The 19758-nt window shown below is 39.7% G+C and overlaps 1 protein-coding gene across 15 annotated transcripts in view; it reads right to left on the bottom strand.

Annotated features, from left to right (window-relative positions):
* Positions 1-19758, bottom strand: part of NCKAP5 (NCK associated protein 5) — a 1120879-nt gene that overhangs the window by 288142 nt on the left and 812979 nt on the right. For all 15 annotated transcript variants that reach the window (XM_051849622.2, XM_051849623.2, XM_051849620.2 and 12 more), the window contains one exon: positions 509-658. In XM_051849622.2, coding sequence (XP_051705582.2) covers positions 509-658 — 150 coding nt within the window. The remainder of the gene's footprint in view (positions 1-508; positions 659-19758) is intronic.

Below are 19758 nucleotides of genomic sequence, written 5' to 3'. Positions count from 1 at the left end.
CCAAATGCCTACTGCCCAGCTTTCTATATTGAATTTCTTTCTACACAAGATATTTCTTCCAAAGAAATAGTTCTACTTCTTAACATTTACATGCATGCTATAATCGTTCTTTATATTCCACTGGGTATCTTACGTATTCAGTCACTCATTCACTTCATTAGGCAGAGGGAAGACAAGGTGACACATCACACAACCCCTTCCCTCAAGGAGCTTGTGATTTTAAAAGTAGATCCACTTGGAAAGCAGAAATGAATTTAAGGTGAATTACAGTCATATACTCTTTCTAAGGCCATATGATCATAGCTAGTGGCCCAAGACCCTCACATAGTGCTACAAATTTTAACTTTTACCTCATCATTGACAAATAGACCTCAATGGGAGACACTAGATTGCATTAGTCTGGGAGATCGAAGAAAGGAAGATTTATCCTCACTCCAAACCAGTTTCAGTGAAAGAAGCACATGCCGTTATTTTTCTTTAAATGTGTAAAAATTGCTTCATTTCTTACCTCTAGGGCTTTCAATCTTTCTAACAGCCATTTGGTCTTGTCTTTTCCCTCATCTGTGCTGCTGCTTTCGCTCCTTGAATCCTCGTCTACTACCATGTGAAGATCTTCCAAAGCTTCGTTGTGTTTTCTTTCTTCCTCTGGCAGTCTTTCCTAAAGCAAAAAAGAATTATTATTTTCAATAATTTCCCCCTGAAAAACAAGCCTGGGTCTTAAGGCTGAAAAGTTTGGAATCCCCTAATTACTTCTGTGTTCTTACCAGGACTGAGGTACAGTGGAATCTGCTAAGAACATTCTGAGTGTTGCTTATATTGTTACACACAGGTGATGTTTTTACCGAGTCATGCCAGGACAAAGCCATGGGGTCAACCACCTCAGAATTCAATTGTCCTCTGCCCAGTTGGAGAAGCAACACAGCCAGGTGGAGTCATGCAGTTAGTCTGTTTTTATCTGCACAACAGAATTCAGCTATGTTTTAAACTAGGAAAAATCTATCGACCTTCATACTTTCATTTGTAAAAGGTTTTGTTCTTCAAATATAGAATAATTACAATAACTGGACATATACCATGTAATTAATAAGGAAGAATAAAATTTCATGAATTCTCAACTGAAACCAATTAGTTCCTTCAGCTCCACGATAACCCAGCTTTTAAGGATCCCTCAGTCACTTTTTAACACTACAGGATTTGTTGAGTAGGATGGAGACAAACAGGATGTGATTCTGTCTTGTCTTCCTGTTCAAAGCTCCTCACTCAACCTTGTCTCTGACAGCTTTTTGGAGTTTGAGAAAGGCTGTTTAATATCATACTTGGTTCTTGTTTTCAAGAGAAAGGGAACGTTAAGAGAATACCATATGAAAATAATCCTATCCACTGTGTACATCCGTCAAGACTCTCACGTCACACAACCAGTGATATCACTCTATCACACTACTTAGTTCTAAACACCACACTGCTCACATCTTTGCTTAAATGTGGCTGGTTGCCAACCATCTGGACTGAACTGAGTAACCAATGGTGAGATATTTATTTGTATTTGTTACTAAGCTCATTTTTCAAATACAGAAACAAACAAAAAAATGAATCTTACCCTCATGTACACACCATCTACTTCACAAAGAACAGCAGAAGAGAGTGAAAAACAAAAAAGTTTTCAAACTGCGCCAAGGTACTTAGGAGGTTTCAAAAGTATTTGATTTAACCACTTCTTTTAAATAATCAAAATATAAAAAACACATCTCAAGGTACACATTTACCTGTTAGTGTCTGTATTTACATACGTATGTGTGTGTGTATGGAAACTGTGAAGCCAGTAAGTTGATCCATATGAATTCATTTTGTGCAGACATTAGAATAAAATACAGTCTCTGGGATAAATGTACAATTGATTATGAAATCAGGTTTGAGGCTCTTTAACCACATAAATGTGCTAATGTGTTCATTCTCACAGCAGGTGTGACTTCAGCTGTAATAAATGCCAACAAAGTTTAATGTGCACATCCACATGCCAGGAAACAAGTCAGGTTATGGTAGCATTTTTACAGCTTTGATGCTTTAAGGTCTGGCCGCTAGTCAGACTTTCACTGCAATGATAAGGAATATGAAATGTATGGATACTGCGATCAACTCATCTTTCAGAGAAAAGGTATTCTACTTTTACTATTTGATATCACTATAAGTACACACAAAACTGAAATTCTAAGACATGCTATTTTTTAAAACATCACCTTCATCTACTTTTCTGTATGCATTATGGTTTTTCATTGCTCCTTTAAAGAGAAAATTCCATTTGTATCCTGTACACATGTTAAGAGAAGTTCTCATAAAGGTCACAGAAAAAGATATGCTCTGAAAAAAAAAAAAACTATGCAGGGATTTCAAGTATTTTTCACACCAAATAAAAATTTGTGTTTTAATTCCATTTTCCACAAACATTTCGAAGTACCCACCTATGATAGTTACAGTCTTGCAACTGAATAAGATGAAAGAAACCTTTTTGTGCAAATGGGAAGCTGAAAGACTTAAATCTACAATTAAGCAGCTTGGCAAATGATCTTGGGCAAATTACTTTATTTTAATAAATTCTGGCTTTTTTCCAAAACACTTAAAGAAGGCCGATGCCAACACTCACACACACACACAGTCATTCTCATAATCCATAGTACTCTCATAATCCATAGTAGTTCCATATAGTTTTTGTGAACACTGGATTAGGATATGTTAAACCACTGCTCTAGGAGAATTCAGTTAGTTTTCTATGAACCTCTGCTCACAACCTTTCCAAGCTTTATGTATGTTATTTGAAGATACTTTATTTATTTTGTTTTTAGTACACTAGCATTTAACTAACAGCCAAAAGCACTGTAACTCATGAATAAACAAACTCGACATGACACCTCTTTTCTCTGCAAGGCACAGTACCACCTTCTTGTGCTTAGAAACACTAGAGAGCAGCTCAGCACTATGTATAGGATCATCTTAAATAGTAAATCACCAACAGAAAGCACAGAAAACAAAAATCTCACTAAACAGAGTACAAAAAGAACACTTATTTACTGTAAGAGAGCCAAAAGATGTAGGTATAGTGTGGCCTTGTTTGGCTTCAGCAAATAAAGTGTATGCAGCATGACTAAAACTTTTCTCTAAATATGTCTGAATAGCCATGAAAGCCCTGTAAGTGTTGATCTTAGGGAAGCAAATAAATTTTAGAGAGTAGCCATATTTGCAATTACAGAATAGGCAAATAAAGAAGTTCTCCAGTATGTGTATGCACACTCACATGCTTAAAGTGTCTAGGCATGGTGCTTAAATCCCATTATGCACTAATATAAAATAATTCAAGACACTACATATTATAAATGACTATTCAGATTGTATAAAACATAAGGGTCATTTGATCTAATCTGAAAAAAGGGGTGATCAATGAAGGCTGTGAGACATGACTTCATGGAAATGGAAGGTGATACATTTTGAAGGAATGATATACTTGAGCACTCACAGAGTCAGAGTGGGCATTTGGTGAAAGAAAAAATTGAAAAATTCTGTCAGTCAAGAATAAGTTTTACCCTATTTATTTATAAGGCAACCAGTTGATTTTGGTGCAAATAATTTTTTCCAGATGTAAAAGAGGGAAAGGATCCTTAGAAATACACACACACACACACACACTCACAAATATCAGACATGATTCATTTACTCATTTCTTAATTCAAAAAATTCTTTATTAAACACTGACTTGGGGCCATCTGTTGATCCAGGTACTGGAGGTATGTCAAAGAAGACAAACTTCCCTTTTTCTATTATTTGTATTCTAATGCTGAGAAACATGATAAATTGCCAATCAAAGTAGTAAGTAATATAATTGTGGCTTATGGAAAATGCTATGCAGAAAATGAAGAGGTCCAATGTGGTGGACACTGGTATGGGTTGAGAAAATGTAAGGCATGGGAACTTCCTCAGATGAGGAAGAGAAAGCAGCTGTGTGATGGTCTTGGAGAAGAGCATTCCAAAGACGAGGAACAGCAAAGCACTGCCCAGTGGTAGGGCAAGAGCCAGAGTCTGTGAGTTGTAGCCTGTTGACTGCAAGAAAATACAAAATGATATCTTAATAGGTCTTGCAAGGCATGAAAAGGAGCTTGGATTTTGTCTTAAGTGAAGTAACAAAGAGTCAGAGGCTAGGCTGGAGAGTGAAAGGCGCTGATTGGTATTTTAGGAATACCATTCTGACAGCTACAGTGGAGAATAATGGGCTATGGTGAAAGAACAGCTGGGAGGAATGTATGTAAGAAGAAATGAGTTAGCAAAGATTTGGATCAGAACTTATCAAAAACAGTTCTTGTAGTAGAACAGACTCTACCAAGGACAGTAGGTCAGATGCCCTGGATTCAATGCCCAGCTTTTACATTTTTTGAACCTTGCAATGCAAATCACTCAATCTTTTTAGGCTTTATTAGTCCCTTTCACATATAAAGTGAAAGATTTGGATTAAACATCCCTTAAGTTGTAACAATTCAATTACTCAAGACACAATTTTAAGGAAGGAAATGTTCTATGTTCAATGGGAACTGAAATGACAAAAGAACAGAAAAAAGGACATTTACATTTTGTAATAAGGAAGTTGTTAGTGGGAACCTGAGAGCTGTTTGACTAAAGTGTGACAATGGTACCCAAATTGTTAGTGCTTAAGCAAAAAGTGAAGAGAGAAAATAGAGGCAATTTTCTCAGATGCTCATTCCAAAGCTTGGCAGGGAAGAGAAGGAAACACAAGGAGTTGTCATTGAACGGCATCGCAGAGGCAAGTGGAAAACTTTCTCAAGAGGGAGAAAATGGAGTTGTCTGAAGAAATAAGGAGGACAGGGAGCGTTGGAGATGGCAGCAAAGGTGGGAATGTAAGAGAACTCTAACGCTGAGAAGCAGAAAATGAAGGGCACTGATAGAAGAGTCAAGATCTGTAAAATGTAGTCACCTCCAAAGAGCCCTTATACAGCTCAGCTTCTCGGGATTTCTAAGTCATTAGTATCCAACATAGGCTCTCAGAAAGCAAGGATTTGAGTGCAAGTAGTTTATTGAGGCAATGCCAGAAACATCAGCAAGGAAATGAGCTAAGGAAGGGATGGGAACCATGAAAAAGCAGAGTACCAAGCAAGTAAAATGAAGCCCCACGAGAAGCAGAAATGGTACAAACCACAGGCCTCAGAAGCCTGCCCCAGGTGGGAGAGAGCTGGGAGGCTTATGCACCCCAACCCTTTAAGAATCACTGGGTGAGGGTAGCTCTTGGGATGTTCATTCCTGGTACTTCCCAACTGCCACAGGCAGTGAGGCTTTGTGCGCCTGGCATCAGAGTGCTCTCTGACGCACACTGGGGGTTGGGAGTCACAGGAGCACTCTGCATGGTTCTGGGCTACGGGTGGGGCACTGCGGCTGTGCTGACGACTGCTCCAATGTGACCTCAGGAGGGAAGACCACATCTTCATGCTGCCTACAGACCAGCCATCAACACAAAAGCCCACGTCCTGGTGTGCTATGTCCTGAAACGCCAGGGAACCATTCCAGAAAGTGGGATTTCCAGAAAAGTCTGCCCTTTCCTCCACTTAAGTCCATCGTTTACTAGTGAGTGTGCCACAGTATAACAGAATAGAGAGGGGGAGGATGGAATGAGCTAGGCTAAGTAAGCAGAAGAGAAAAATAAGCACAGAGAAACAGGGAGGAGAGAGAAAGAATGGAGAGAAAAATGGTTTAACTCTACTGGTAGGCCTTAACTGTTAATTCCAGATAGTTGCTGAATTTATCTTACACTCACAAAAGCATGACTATCATTTAAAAAATCAACTGTTTGTATTCTCTCCAATCATAAGCAACCCACTTCAATCAGTAACAATGAGAAATTATAGTTTCTGCTTTACTTAACATATATGTGTGTGTGTGTGTGTGTGTGTGTGTGTGTATAGTGAAGACAGACGAAGGTCAGAAACAACAGTCCTAAATAAAATAGATTCTCCTTATAAAGCCCCAAGAGAGAAGAAAGAAAAATAAGCCAGGTTCACTCAAGAGGATGCCAAACTGTGAGAAGAATGAGTTGATTCCAAGAGGTGACCTGTTTTCATTTTTATGGACTTTACACAGCAGTGGATTCTAAAAAGTGAGGCTACCATACCAAAAACTTTCATTCCCCACATATTTCATATATGGTTGAGACCATAAGATTGTTTGCCTCCACAACCAGCCAGTACTCAGGAAGCTAAAGATTTAGGAGCTCAGTTAGCATTAAAGGCTGTAAATCAAATTTTGCCTTGTCAGTACATAAAGCAATTGTTAGAGCTATAAGTTTCTCTAAGTGGAAACCAGGGTAATGATTCACATTTGGAGGAGTGCTCATCTTTTGTTCCCAAGTACCCAGTATCATCAGGCCTATGCAAAGTAATATCCATCAAACCAAAGCTCTGTGTTAGATCAATTCAGCTCAGACAGATGACAAGCCAGGGAGCCTAGTTGGTCCAAAGAACAGACAGCACAGTTGTCCAGGGCTGGCTGCAGCCCATTCTGCAAGTCTGTAGGCATTAAATAAATTATTGGGGAGAATGATCATAATGTGATTCCCCAAGTAGGTGAATGTGTTTTACTTATCTTCAGGTTGTCAGTGTCCTCCGGCCATGCACACAGGAGGACTCAATGAACACTAAGATCACTTTATGATTAATGAATTGATATACTTATTTAACAAATATTAGCTGAGCAGTGGCTATGTTACTGGTACAATGGAAGAGGCCAGGGATATAGAAGTGTAAAGATACATGTGGCTCTTGTTCTCATGGAGTCTTGTGGAAGAAAACAGATATCACAATATGACATACAAATGTAAAGTTGTACTCTATAAGTGTGTTGTACAGAACAGTTCTGAGGTGCTTTGACAACTAGAAACAAAGGGATAATAAAGAGCAGTCAGGAAAGGTTTGCCAGACTGAGCTGACAAATGAATGCACAGCAGGAGTTAATAGAACAGTGGATTAGGCCACCATCTAAGATAACCTGCATCCTATGTTAGAATACCTAGCTCAAGTCCTAGTTATTCCACAGTCTTTTAAAGATTTATTTTATTTGAAAGACAGAGTTACTGAGAGAAAGATTTTCCATCTGCTGGTTCACTCCCCAAATGGCCACAATAGCCAGAGCTTGGTCGATCTGAAGCCAGGAGCTTCTTCCAGGTCTTCCATGTGAGTGCAGGGGCCCAAGTACTTGAGCCATCCTCTGCTGCCTTCCCAGGCACATTAGCAGGGATCTGGATCGGAAGTGGAGCAGTCGAGTGCCACAGGCTGTGGTTTAACCTGTTACATCACAGCGCTGGCCCTTATTCCACAATTCTTATTCATTTTCCTGATAATGTACCTGGGAGGCAGCAGACAATGGTCCAAGTATTTGGATTTCTGCCACACATGTGGGAAACCTCAATGGAGTTCCTGGCTCCCATCTTAGGCATGGTCCTACAGTGGCTGTTGCAAGCATTTGAGAAGTGAACCAATGGACAGAAGATCTCTGTCTCCTTCTGTGATTCTGCCTTCTAAACGAACAAACAAATGAACGAATGAACGAATGAATATTTTTTTAAAAACCTCATGAGACGGGACAAGAAGATGACCAAGAGGTGGGAGGATGTGAGTACAACTGAGAAGTCGGAAAGGTCAATTTGTTGGGGAGAAAGATGAGACTGTACATGCAGATGGGGCCAGGATACATGTCAAGGGGTTTTGTCTTCACATTAAGGGAAACTGGAAGCCCAGAAGTCACCATTTTCAAGTGTTCACAGTGACGATGGTGGTGGTGATATGGTCACATCTGTGCTTTGAAACTGCTCCCTAGTATAGTGTTTGGGACGGACTAAAGGGAAGTTAACACAGATGTAGGGAATATAAGATGTCACTGCAACAGTCAGAGAAGAAGACTCAACTATGATAGATGACATTCTCCCAGAAGAGACCTGCCTCATCATTTGTAAATCATCCTGTAATTCTGACTCATTAGCGTGTAGCTCCTCTAATGACAAGTAACAAACACTTTCTAAGTTCAATATTACTCAGTGACTGAGCCAAAAGGCATTGCCACCTTTAAGCCAGTAAGAGAAGAGACAATAGAAATGTTGCTTGCTTACAATGCAGATTCCTTGGCACACTGTGGACCCAGTGAGTAACAATGCCTGGGAGTGGGGACAAGGATCTAGGATTTCAGAGGACACTCCAGTTAATTCCAACCCATGCTGAAGTTCAAAAGCCTCTGGACAGAGATGCTCCAGCATACAACAAATTATTTTTTATTTTAGATAAACTTTTGAAGTAATGCTTGATTTCTATTATTGATCAGTGAAAACAACAGATAATTAATCACTCAAATCAATACTCACTGGAGAATAAAAGAATATGTCTTTATTAGTAGTACAATGAGACAGTTGGTTTAAGCAAAAAATCAGTCTCATTTACACATTACTTGCTACATCCTACTTCAGGAATAGATGTTACATGTCGATCTATGCAAATAAACTATCTCGTTGTGATGAGAAGCCCCTGGGAAATTTCTATGTGAGTCTCAAGATGCCAGGACCCATCGTGTTATGACTGTTTCTTTTCATGACAGCACATTCCATTAATGGCTTGTAACTACTTTCAGTGGCTTCTAGAACAAGGGACCCTGAAGTTCCAAGAGAGAGGTTTTCTGTCTACAATAAAAGAGGGAAACATGTTTGCCATGCCCATGCTTGGAAAACTTTCCTAATTTAAACACAGTGCTTGTTTTCCCTCATTCTTATTGAAAAATAAGAAAAATACCAAAACGGATAAATCTGTCCATCAGAGTCTCAAATGAGGTACAAAACCAGTGACAAGTTGTCACAACGGGCTCAGTTTCACCCCTAAGTGACAAAGAATACGGAAGCACAGTGTCACTCTACACTCGCTATGAGTGTGCGTGGTTGCCTGATTGTTGATATAGTGGCTTTTCTGTCTTTACCCCATCACTGACGAAATGACACTGTGTCTGAGCCCAGGTCTGCAGGGATAACTGAAGAGTCCCAAATGAGGGCAGGCAGGAAGGTGATGTGTGTCACATTGGGACTTGTCTTAGAGTTTCATTTGAAAGGAAAACGGGACAGTCGACCTTGCTGAGGCTCCTCAAGCTTCATCTCACTGTGACCTCAGAGTCTGTTCTCCAGCTGGAGACACAGCCCCATTTTGAGCCTTAGAGCAAGTAGAAATAAGAAATCTACATTCACTGCTAGGTCTCTGCCATTCAGCAAGCTGTATGATTTGGTTCATCACACAACTTTTTTTTCCTTTTTTTTTCTTCCTTTTTTTTTTTTCTTTTTCGGACAGGCAGAGTTAGACAGTGAGAGAGAGACAGAGAGAAAGGTCTTCCTTCCATTGGTTCACTCCCTAAATGGCTGTTACATCCCGCGCGCGCAGTGCCAGTCCGAAGCCAGGAGCCAGGTGCTTCCTCCTGGTCTCCCACGTGGGTGCAGGGCCCAAGCACTTGGGCCATTCTCCACTGCCTTCCTGGGCCACAGCAGAGAGCTGGACTGGAAGAGGAGCAACCGGGACAGAATCCGGCGCCCCAACCAGGACTAGAACCCGAGGCACTGGTGCCGCAGGTGGAGGATTAGCCTAGTGAGCTTCGGCGCTGGCCCACCACACAACTTTTCCATTCTTCTGTTTCTTCACATGCAAAAGAAAATGCACAAACAGACTTACATACAAAGTTTTCTGGCTTCACTAAAACTTTTAATCACTGTAAAAACTCAACTGTGAAGGGTAAATACTTAAAACACAGCTGAAGTTCAAGGACTTTTAATAAATATGCTGTTAAAGTTAGATCTGTCATATGTTTTCCCTGATCTTTGGTAACTAACAGAGTACCAAAAACATAATGTATAGGAGTAAAACTGACATTTTGAGATTTGATGATGGTTTTTATTGTTGCTTGTTGAACTCTTTACTTAGTGTAGGGTCAGTTTTATGAGTATAAAGTAAACTGAAAGTAAATCATTGTAAAAATTGAGAGGGAATAACAGAGGAAGAGGAAGGAAGAGAGAGAGTGTGGGCAGGAGGGAGGATAAGATGGGAAATATAACTATGTTCCTAAACCTGTATACACAAAATACATGAAATTTGTTTACCTTAAATTAAAAAAAAAAGAGGTTAGATCTGCCTAGGAGAGTTTTTGCATGGTGAAATCTTTGTGTCTCTTTTCCAGAAGTGTATGTATCTCTCCTACTCCTTGAAAAAATTTCTCTTTTTGCTGTGTACTTTCCTTGGGCCCAAAGATTAAAGCCATCTAGCCCAATGATTGCATTTATAACATTACTTTCCTTGCAAGAATAAAAGGCCTGGTGAGCAAAATGTAGTGAGAGTTTAGTGAAAACAGGGCTAACATCAGCCCTCCTAAGGGCATTTGCTTATGGGAGATTCATCCAAACATCTCTTGGTTGCAAGGCTTAGGAAAAAAATTCAATATTCACTTATCTCCCTCTGATTATCATCACTTTCAACTCTGAAGGTGGGAACAAAGCCTACATGTAGAAACACTAAACATATGCTGATGGCAGTAACAGTTATTCTCTATTCCAGCTCATCGATTATTTTTCTCCTAGGGATTCATCCTCATCCCACAGTACTGCAGTGGAAGAAACCTCAGGTATCTGTTGTTTAATTTCAAGATGAAAAATGGAATCTGGGGGATATTCCTATGCAGAAACATTGAACTTTAAAGTCAGATAGTCACAGAAGCAAGAACAGTTTTTTTTTCTTTTTTTCATTTTAAATATCTGACCATGAGTTAAATCTACCTATTAATTTATAGTAAAAATATCAAAAGCCGTGGCCAGTGTTGTGGCATAGTGAATTAAGCTGTCACCTGTGATGCCTGCATCCCATATGGCGCTGGTTTACGTCTTGGCTGCTCCACTTCCCATCTAGCTCCCTGCTAATGCACCAAGTAAAGCAGTAGAAGGCCCTAAACTCACATTGAAGACCTATTAGAAGCTCCTGGCTCCTGGCTTCAGCCTGGCTCAATCTCAGCTGTTGCAACCATTTGGGGAGTAAATCATTGGCAAGAAGATATCTTTTCTCTTTTTCTTTCTTTCTCTCCCCCTCCAACTCTGCTTTTCAAATAAATAAAATCTTTCAAAAATTATCAAAATCTGTAATTTAGGAACAAGAATGTGGTGGTATTAGCATGAAATATTAAATTCTTTCCAGAACACAGGACACATAATAAATAGCATGTAGCATTTGTAAACTTCCCAAGAATTAAATCAGCTCCCACACAGAGGACATAGGGCATACATTCTGGACACTCTCCACAGAGAAGAAAATAGGTTTGCTCGGTTACTAAGTAACTTGTTTAGCAGTAGACAGCAGAGACAGAACTTAAAAACAGTTCTGATTTCAAGTGTCACAATCTTCTCAGAATCTGTGACCTCTTACAGTCTTTGCCATTCATGTACAGGTCTATCCTGAATAGTATTTCCATCTGAGAATCTGTGATCCTTATCCAACCCTAAACCGTGCTACCAGCACTCTCTCCAAGGCTCCTAGCCCATTCCCCTACAGTGCTGATGATTTTATGAGAAATGTCAAGTTCAGCCTCAAGTGGCTATCAGGAAAACAGTTTTAACAAACTACTACCAGTTCCATAGTTGATGATGATTCAATTTGCTCAAAATACACAAATGCATGTATACACACACACACACACTTCTTAACAATTCAAGCCAAATGGAAATGTGGAGAGGCCAGCTTTGTGGCTGACAGCCACTCCAGCATACCATGGTAGCTTAGCTACTTTGATGCATTCACTCATTTGTTTTCTGGGGATTGGAGGGTGCACAGAATATATTGTCACTTTAGATAGCACTTCGGCAAATACCCTAACAACATACCCAAAGATTACTGGCAGCTTTTGTTCAGCACTAGCACACTAAATTTTAAAGGGAGAAAAACAGCATCAGATAAATCACAGAATTTTAAAAGAACATCCCAATTTGTTCAATTTGTTCACAGTTTAACATTACCACTGTCAAGCAAAACATACAAAGCTCTTCTTTTTCATCCCTAGATTTGACTTACAAAGTGAACTAAGCACACAATAAAATATCCAAGATTAAATGTGTATTATGGATAAGAGAACAGAGTGTTTTCTTTATGCTTCTAACATAAGACTACAACCAGTGACATATCAATCCACATCCACTCCACATTACTCTTCACTCAAAACACTTCCGAATACTGCCAACCATCTTTCTGTTAAACAGATCCATTGAGGAACATGAATAAATTTTTATATGAGTCTTTCATCGCCTGTTTTACCGATTAGTAACATTTATTTTTCTAAAAATATGTTAAATTCAAAAGGCATTTTACATAAAGGGATGCTCTAATGTGGACTAGAGTAATAGAAAAAAGTCCTTCATAATTTTCATTAAAAGTATGTTCCAAGTGGCTGGACACTTAAAATTAACAACAGAAATTATGTCCTTAAAACTCACAACTCACAGACAGCCAGCAAAAAAGAAATAAAAAGCTCTTAGATCGTCACATGGATGGGGAATTTCAGTGGTTAATGGTTACACTTTACAAGCCTGGGGGCAGTAACAAAAATAACTCATAACATAACATCAAAATTTGCGATTCAAATTCAGTCCCTCCCCACACCCAGTTTTCTGAAAGAATTCTCAGGGCAAGGGGCCAGAGAACTTACAAAAGTAAGCAGGATTCCAGCCTCAGCGGCTCTGCTTCTGATCCAGCATTCTGTACATGTACTGGGGAAGTTAGCACATGATGGCCCAAGTACTAGAACCCTGTCACCAATGTGACTTGAGTAGAGCTCCCAGCTCCTAGCTTGCAGTAGCATAGCCCTGGCTTTTGAAATCACCTGAAGAATGAACCAGAGGATGAAAGATCTCTGTCTCTATCTCCTTCTCGCTATGACACTCAGCATTTCAAGTCATATTTCTTTAAAAACTGGAAAAAATGAACTGATAAATTACTCGTTGATTAATGGTAGGTGGTGGCTTATTAATGCTGCATTTTACACACATCTATAGTAGCCATATGCATGAGATTCCTAGATGGAATGTTAAAATAAATTTTAAAGCAATTTAAACATTTCTGTCTCTTTTTGTTGCACATGGGTGTGAAATAAACCAGCCACAAAAAGACAAACACCACATGGCATCACTCACAGTTGGACCCTGAAAAATATTAGTCACATAATCAGAGAGTAGAATGGTAGTAATCAGGGAGAGCTAGGGGCCCAGCGGTACAGGAGATACTTATCAAATGATCCATAGTTTCAATTAGACAGGAAGAATTAGTTCAAGATGTCTATTGTAAAACATGATGACCATGTTAATAACAAGTTTTCATATACTTGAAATTTGGTTAGAATACAGATTGTGTGTTCTTATAACATACAAACAAATTTAAGGTAATACATATGTTAATTACTTGATTTAAGCATTAGACAATTTATACACAAAGATGTCATTTTGTTCATTATAATTAAATATTTAAAAATATTCTATCTCACTGTCCCTATAAATACACATTGTCAAATGACCACTGCATCTAAATTTTCATTTCAGAAAACATGGTGGTCGAGACCATATCTTTTCTTTGTGTGTAGCAATTGGCAGCAAAGAAATAACTAATAGATCCTTTTTGAGTTAAGTTGAACTGTGAGGTGGTTAACTCTTCTAATGTTTTTTGGACATTCAAAAGTGATAAAAGTGATAATTAGTAATAACAATACAGGTGGTCCCTGACTATGAGAACTGGACTTACAGTTCTTTGACTTTGCCATAAGAAGTTGATTTTGATCCCCAGGCTAGCAATACACAGTGGGATCCTCCCATGTGTTCTGGGTGGCAACAGTGATTCACAGTCCATTAGTAGATAGTGGTCTTATTTATGTGATCCCTTTGACACTTCATCCTATCTTTATGATCAGTTATGAACTTAAAGTGATCACTTTAACTAGTAAGATGACATTGCAACCTTCCAACTTAATGGGATTTAGAGTCCCATGGCATGTTTTTAGCTTTACCCTTAGGGGTAAGTTCGAGGGAGTGTGTGCACCTGGCTTTATTTCTGATGACACTGTAAGAGCAACACTGAACTACTTAAACATTCCTAAGCATTTTCAATAGAAACATTTTAAAAAATAAGTATTTTTGCTGGTGCCATGGCTCACTTGGTTAATCTTCCGCCTGTGGCACCAGCATCCCATATGGGTGCCGGGTTCTAGTCTAGGTTGCTCCTTTTCCAGTCTAGCTCTCTGCTGTGGCCCATGAGGGCAGTGGAGGATGGCCCAGGTGCTTGGGCCCCTGCACCCGCATGGGAGACCAGGAGGAAGCACCTGGCTCCTGGCTCCAGATCGGTGCAGCATGCCAGCAGTAGCGGCCATTTGAGGGGTGAACCAATGGAAGGAAGACCTTTCTCTCTGTCTCTCTCTCTCTGCGCTATCAAAAAAAAAAAAAAAAAGTATTTTGCCATCATGAATATGAAGCAACACGTCAATAGAATACTTGCCTAAAAGATAAAAGCCTAATTTACTCTCTTAGAATAAGATTTCATGGACTTCCTCACTGACTTCCCCTACCACACCCATCTCAGAGGAGTGCACCAACTTTCAAGCCATAAAGCAGTCTATCCTAAGACGCCCTGGAGTTTTCTGGAGATTTAAGGATCCACTCAGAATCAAGGTATTCTATTCCCCTCCACCTTCCCCTTTCCTGGGGTTACCTAAAAGAACAACTCTAATGTGATACATTAGTCGTACTTTTGAAAGTCAGAGATGGATTATGTAGTTCATTCTCTTGGTGACTCATGTCAGAAAAGAGAGGGCCTATACCCATTTGCACCTAAATGGAAATTAAGGATAAAGCAAGAATATTACATTGCTCACAGCACAATTTACATAATATCTGGCGTCTAGTCAGGCCCCACTCAGGGAGAAGAGTAGAGCTCGTTTGTTGAAGGATTTTTACTGACAAAATTTTGCCAAGAATTCTGTCCTGGTGTGCTTTTTCATGTTAAATCTATTATTTTTATCCCTAACCCCTGGAAATGGCAGGAAGCTATCACTTGAGGTGCCTCTTTGTCATGGAGTGGGATGTTCATTCTGACAAACCACTCAGAGGCTCAGTGGGAGGAGAGATGCAAAGAGCTGTTTTACAGAGACAGCTGCAATCCTGCCAAATGACTCATCTTGGTAGGAGGGGTAGAAATTTAGCAGGAATAAGGATGAGACTAAAAGACAATTAGAAAAATCAGAACATGTATCTGAAAGAGGAATGTTGAAGGGAAACTGGAATGTGGGTAACCAAGCTACTTCATGCAGAATCTGTTCATCTAAAGAATAATAAACTGTAATGAACCGGGGGCTGGCACTGTGGCACAGCGGGTTAACACCCTGGCCTGAAGCGCTGGCATTCCATATGGGTACCGGTTCAAGTTCCCACTACTCCACTTCCATTCCAGCTCTCTGCTGTGGCCTGGGAAAGCAGAAGATGGCCCAAGTCCTTGGGCCTCTGCACCTGCATGGGAGACCTGGAAGAAGCTCCTGGCTCCTGGCTTTGGTTCGGCGCAGCTCTGGCGGTTGCGGCCAACTGGGGAGTGAACCATCAGATGGAAGACCTATCTCTGTCTCTCTCTCTCTCTGCCTCTCTTCTTTTTGTGTAATTCTGTCTTTCAAATAAATAAATAAATCTTTAAAAAAGTTTAAAAAAAGAATAATGAACTGGGAAAGCTGTGACTCCTGAGAGAAATGGCTGTCCCAAGGGATGTCTTCCAACATCCTTCCAACAAACACCTAGACTTCACTCATGAGCATCTTAGCAGGAAGCAGATACACCTTCATTTCCCACAGGGAGGGGTAAAAAATCATCCCCTGAACTGGTTCCAGTTCCAGGTGTGGCACTTATGGATGGAGTGACCCTGGTAAAAATACTTGTTTATCTGTGACATTTTTTCCTCATTTGCAAGATGAGATGGTTGGATGTTGGAGATAACTTGCAGCTCTGAGAGCCACTAACTTCAAACTGCCAGTCTTGCCTTCTGCACTTTCTTTTGAGCACCAAAGACTTGCTAGCAATCAAGTTCATCCCCATATTAGTGACTGACCCTTGTGTGTCATATTGCAACTTTTTCCTTAGAAAACCATGGGGATAGGACTGTATTGTGGCACAGCAAGTTGAGCTGCTATTTGAGATGCCAGTATTCCCTAAAGGAGTTCCAGTTCAAGTCTCAGCTGTTCTACTTCCGGTCCAGCTCCTTACAGATGTTTTTGGGAATGCAGTGGAGAATGATCCCAAGTACTTGGGTCCCTGCCACCCATGTGAGGGGCCCAAACGCAGTATTGTGGTCATTTTGGAAGTCAACCTATAGATGGAAGAATGAGCTCTCTTGCTTGCTCTTTCTCTCCCTCCCCTCCCTTTTCCTCCTCTACCTCCAACTTCTCCATCTCCCTCCCTATCTTCTACCTTTCAAAAAACTAAATCTTTAAAAGAACCAACAAAAATCCATAGGCACATGTTGGCCACCTTATACATTTCAACATTAAAATAAGTAGCTGATAAATATGGTGCATATTCTTGGCTTCTCCAATAAATATGAGATTCTCTGATCCCTTCCAAGCAGCCCTGATCTCCAAGAAACAGAAAATCATTTTACAGATTCCTATCACCAATAACTGTGACATATTGCAGTATACAGTAAGGAAGCTGCCTAGTTTTCATAAATTCTATTATAATGCATCAATTTCTATAGGCATGCCAAAGACTATCCCAGACACTAACAGAAGACTCAGAAGCAATTATGGCCCAGGCACTCTGACTGGGCTGACAGGGGATGGTATTGTGATGATCAGCCCTAGGGCCTAACTAGTCATCCTTTCTGCCAAGCTCACATTTCATTTCCAGGGCCTCTCACATCAAGGAAACAACCTTAGTTTGGTAACTGTCTAACACTTGCTAATCACTTGAATTTTTAAAAGGAAAATAGGCCTCACACTCACTCAGCAGGCAACCCTAAATAGGGAAAATTTCAAAACCCAGCCTTCTTTTCTGTTTAAAATTCAAAGTTTATCCTTTTAGTTTTTAACAGGTTGAATGTAGTTCATAGATACGATTCTAAGAAGATAATGATATTCTCTACTTTACTTCCTCCCTTCCCTTCACTTTAGAGCTAACATAAAATTGCATGCATGGTTTCCTCTTTGTAACTCAAGTAAAATGATTTACCATTTCTAGAATGGCCTTCCCAGCAGCAGGGTCCTCTTCAATACTTCTGCTTCCTCAAAAATCTCTACTAGTCATCACTCACCCAGTCTAGAGTCTCAGATCTGGACCCACCCGACACTCAAGTATTCTTCTTCAATGACCCACTGAACTACATGCCTCGTTTTCCATTGCCTCCCCAGCAATGAGTTCAACACCAAGCATGGTGGGAATAAAGTCCCCAGAGCCCTGACAGGTTGAGTAACTCTCCAAATATTAAGCAGCTTGTGAGTGTCTCAATCAGTACATAAAATCTGGCTTCTTGGCTTTAAAAGCTTTGAACTTTCCCATAATCCTTTCCTCTACCTCATCAGGTACCCATAATCCTCTGTTTCCTTGCACCACAGTGTCCATAATCCTCTGCTGTCTCACTGAAGCACCCAGAGTCCTGTGCTTCTTCATACCATAGTGACCATAGTCCTCTGCTGTTCCTTAGCACAGTACTCACTCATCTGAATTTTACCCTTTCAAAGACCAACTCAAATCCTACCTTCCTCAGAAGCTCAACATGGCTCCTATACAGAAGGCAATAAGTGGGTTACTCAAGCAAATGCTGGGGAAAGGCTAATGAAAACAATCCCAGCCACAGAAATCTTTAGGATGGTAAATAAGACAAGTATATTGCTGAGTCTAACACCTTGTACTACAGCAATTCTCAATTATACTGCATAATAGAATTGGTTAATGAGGATTAAAAAAAAATCCTTATGCCAAGGCTATACCTCAGAAGAACTAAATCAGATCCCTGGAGTAGAATTGAAAAATTAGTATATTTTTTAAAGTCTCCAGATGATTCTAAGACACAGTAACATTTCAGCCAGTGGTATGCCAGTAATATAATTAATGAATGAAATTAATGCCACTCCTGTAAGACTAAGGGATTTAATCAAAATATCAAGCCACATGAGTGCATGTACTGCACTCAGAAATTCAACTATCTGTATAAAACTGTTTCTTCCCCTGAAACACGAACTTGAATTTCATGTCCTTCCTATTTTGAAAGGTTAATGTGAGCATCAAATGAGATGCTACTGCTAAGGTACCCTGCAAACTCCAAAACACCTATAAATTATTATTGTGCCAATTTTCACTACTATTCCTCTCGTGGTGATGTCTGAGTGCTCAGAAGGAAAGGAGCTGTTAAAAAGTGTATAGAAGAAAAGCAGAGTAACAGTAGGGTTAGAAAAATTAAACATAATGACTCAAGAGAAATACAGCCTGATTTGTATCTTAATGATACGTTTACAACTTTGTTTTGTAAGATGTATTTTTTCACTTTGCAGAAAACTGTAAAATCTTATTGAGAAAATGTTAGTAGTTACATTTCTAAACCTAAGAATGGCATACTCAGCTTCAGTCTTCATTCGTTTTCTTTTAAGCCTATGGTTGTTGCCTTTGACCTGCTTCTGGCATGTTAATGGGCTCTGAATTTGGTATTATATTCAGAGTCATTCAGAACATGTCCGAGATCATGAACTTGCATAAGCAGACTCAGTTCTTCATCGGATTTCAAATCAGGTCCTTGAACCCCCATTGCTGCTTCACTTGCAGTCTCCTGAGTACTCCCTACGTCCTCCTCACTTTTGAAGGCTTTCTCCTTGCACTCCTGGGCAATCACAGGTTCAGCTAGTTGAGAAGACTCTTGCTCCTTTCCTCTTTTTCTATATTTCAACTTTGATTTTGAATGCCCATTCATATTTCTCATGGGTGGACCTCAAGTAATGACAAAGAATGAGGACAGCACAAACAATGAAGACATGACTTCCCTGGCAGATATCTGCATGATGAATCTACAAGTTTTTCTTATAAATGCAATGGAAGACTGTAGTAGATACCTGCAATGGAATGGTTTTCAGACCATCATTTATAATTACAGCAGTTTACTAAATCAGACTAAGGTAAAATCTTGGCTTTAATGTGATGAAATGGTTTTATCATGCCAATTAATTTATAAAGTGTGGAACAAAATGTATGAGGGGATGAGGTGGCAAATCTGGCCAAAAGAACACATTTGGAAAAATGTATTTTGATCTATTTACAAAACAGCAGAATCATCATGAATGAGATCCTAGGCTATTCATTAGAGCAGATGAGGAAAAAAGAAAACATGATAAGATTCCAATTCAGTAAGCTTATTACAATAGTCACTTTGAACTTGGTTTTTGACATTTGGTACACCCCACAAAAGGCACAGAGTAAATGGTGCTGAGATATCAAACCAGGTTTTCAAAACTGTTTGTGATTGTACCAGTCTGAGGTCCAGACTCTGAGAACACGAGGGGAGGAGGGCAAAGGAAAGCAGTAGTTTCTTTCTCCTTATGTATTCATGTGGAACTTTGCAAATAATTAAAATGGTCATAATTTGCATGTTTTGATTCTATCCTCACTTCTGCATCCCTGGGTTAAATCCTAAGAGCTCTTTCCTTCTGCTCACT

The sequence above is a fragment of the Oryctolagus cuniculus genome, chromosome 3 (genome assembly GCF_964237555.1).
Source record: "Oryctolagus cuniculus chromosome 3, mOryCun1.1, whole genome shotgun sequence".
Taxonomy (NCBI): Eukaryota; Metazoa; Chordata; class Mammalia; order Lagomorpha; family Leporidae; genus Oryctolagus; species Oryctolagus cuniculus.
This window is presented reverse-complemented; position numbering and strand designations above follow the sequence as displayed.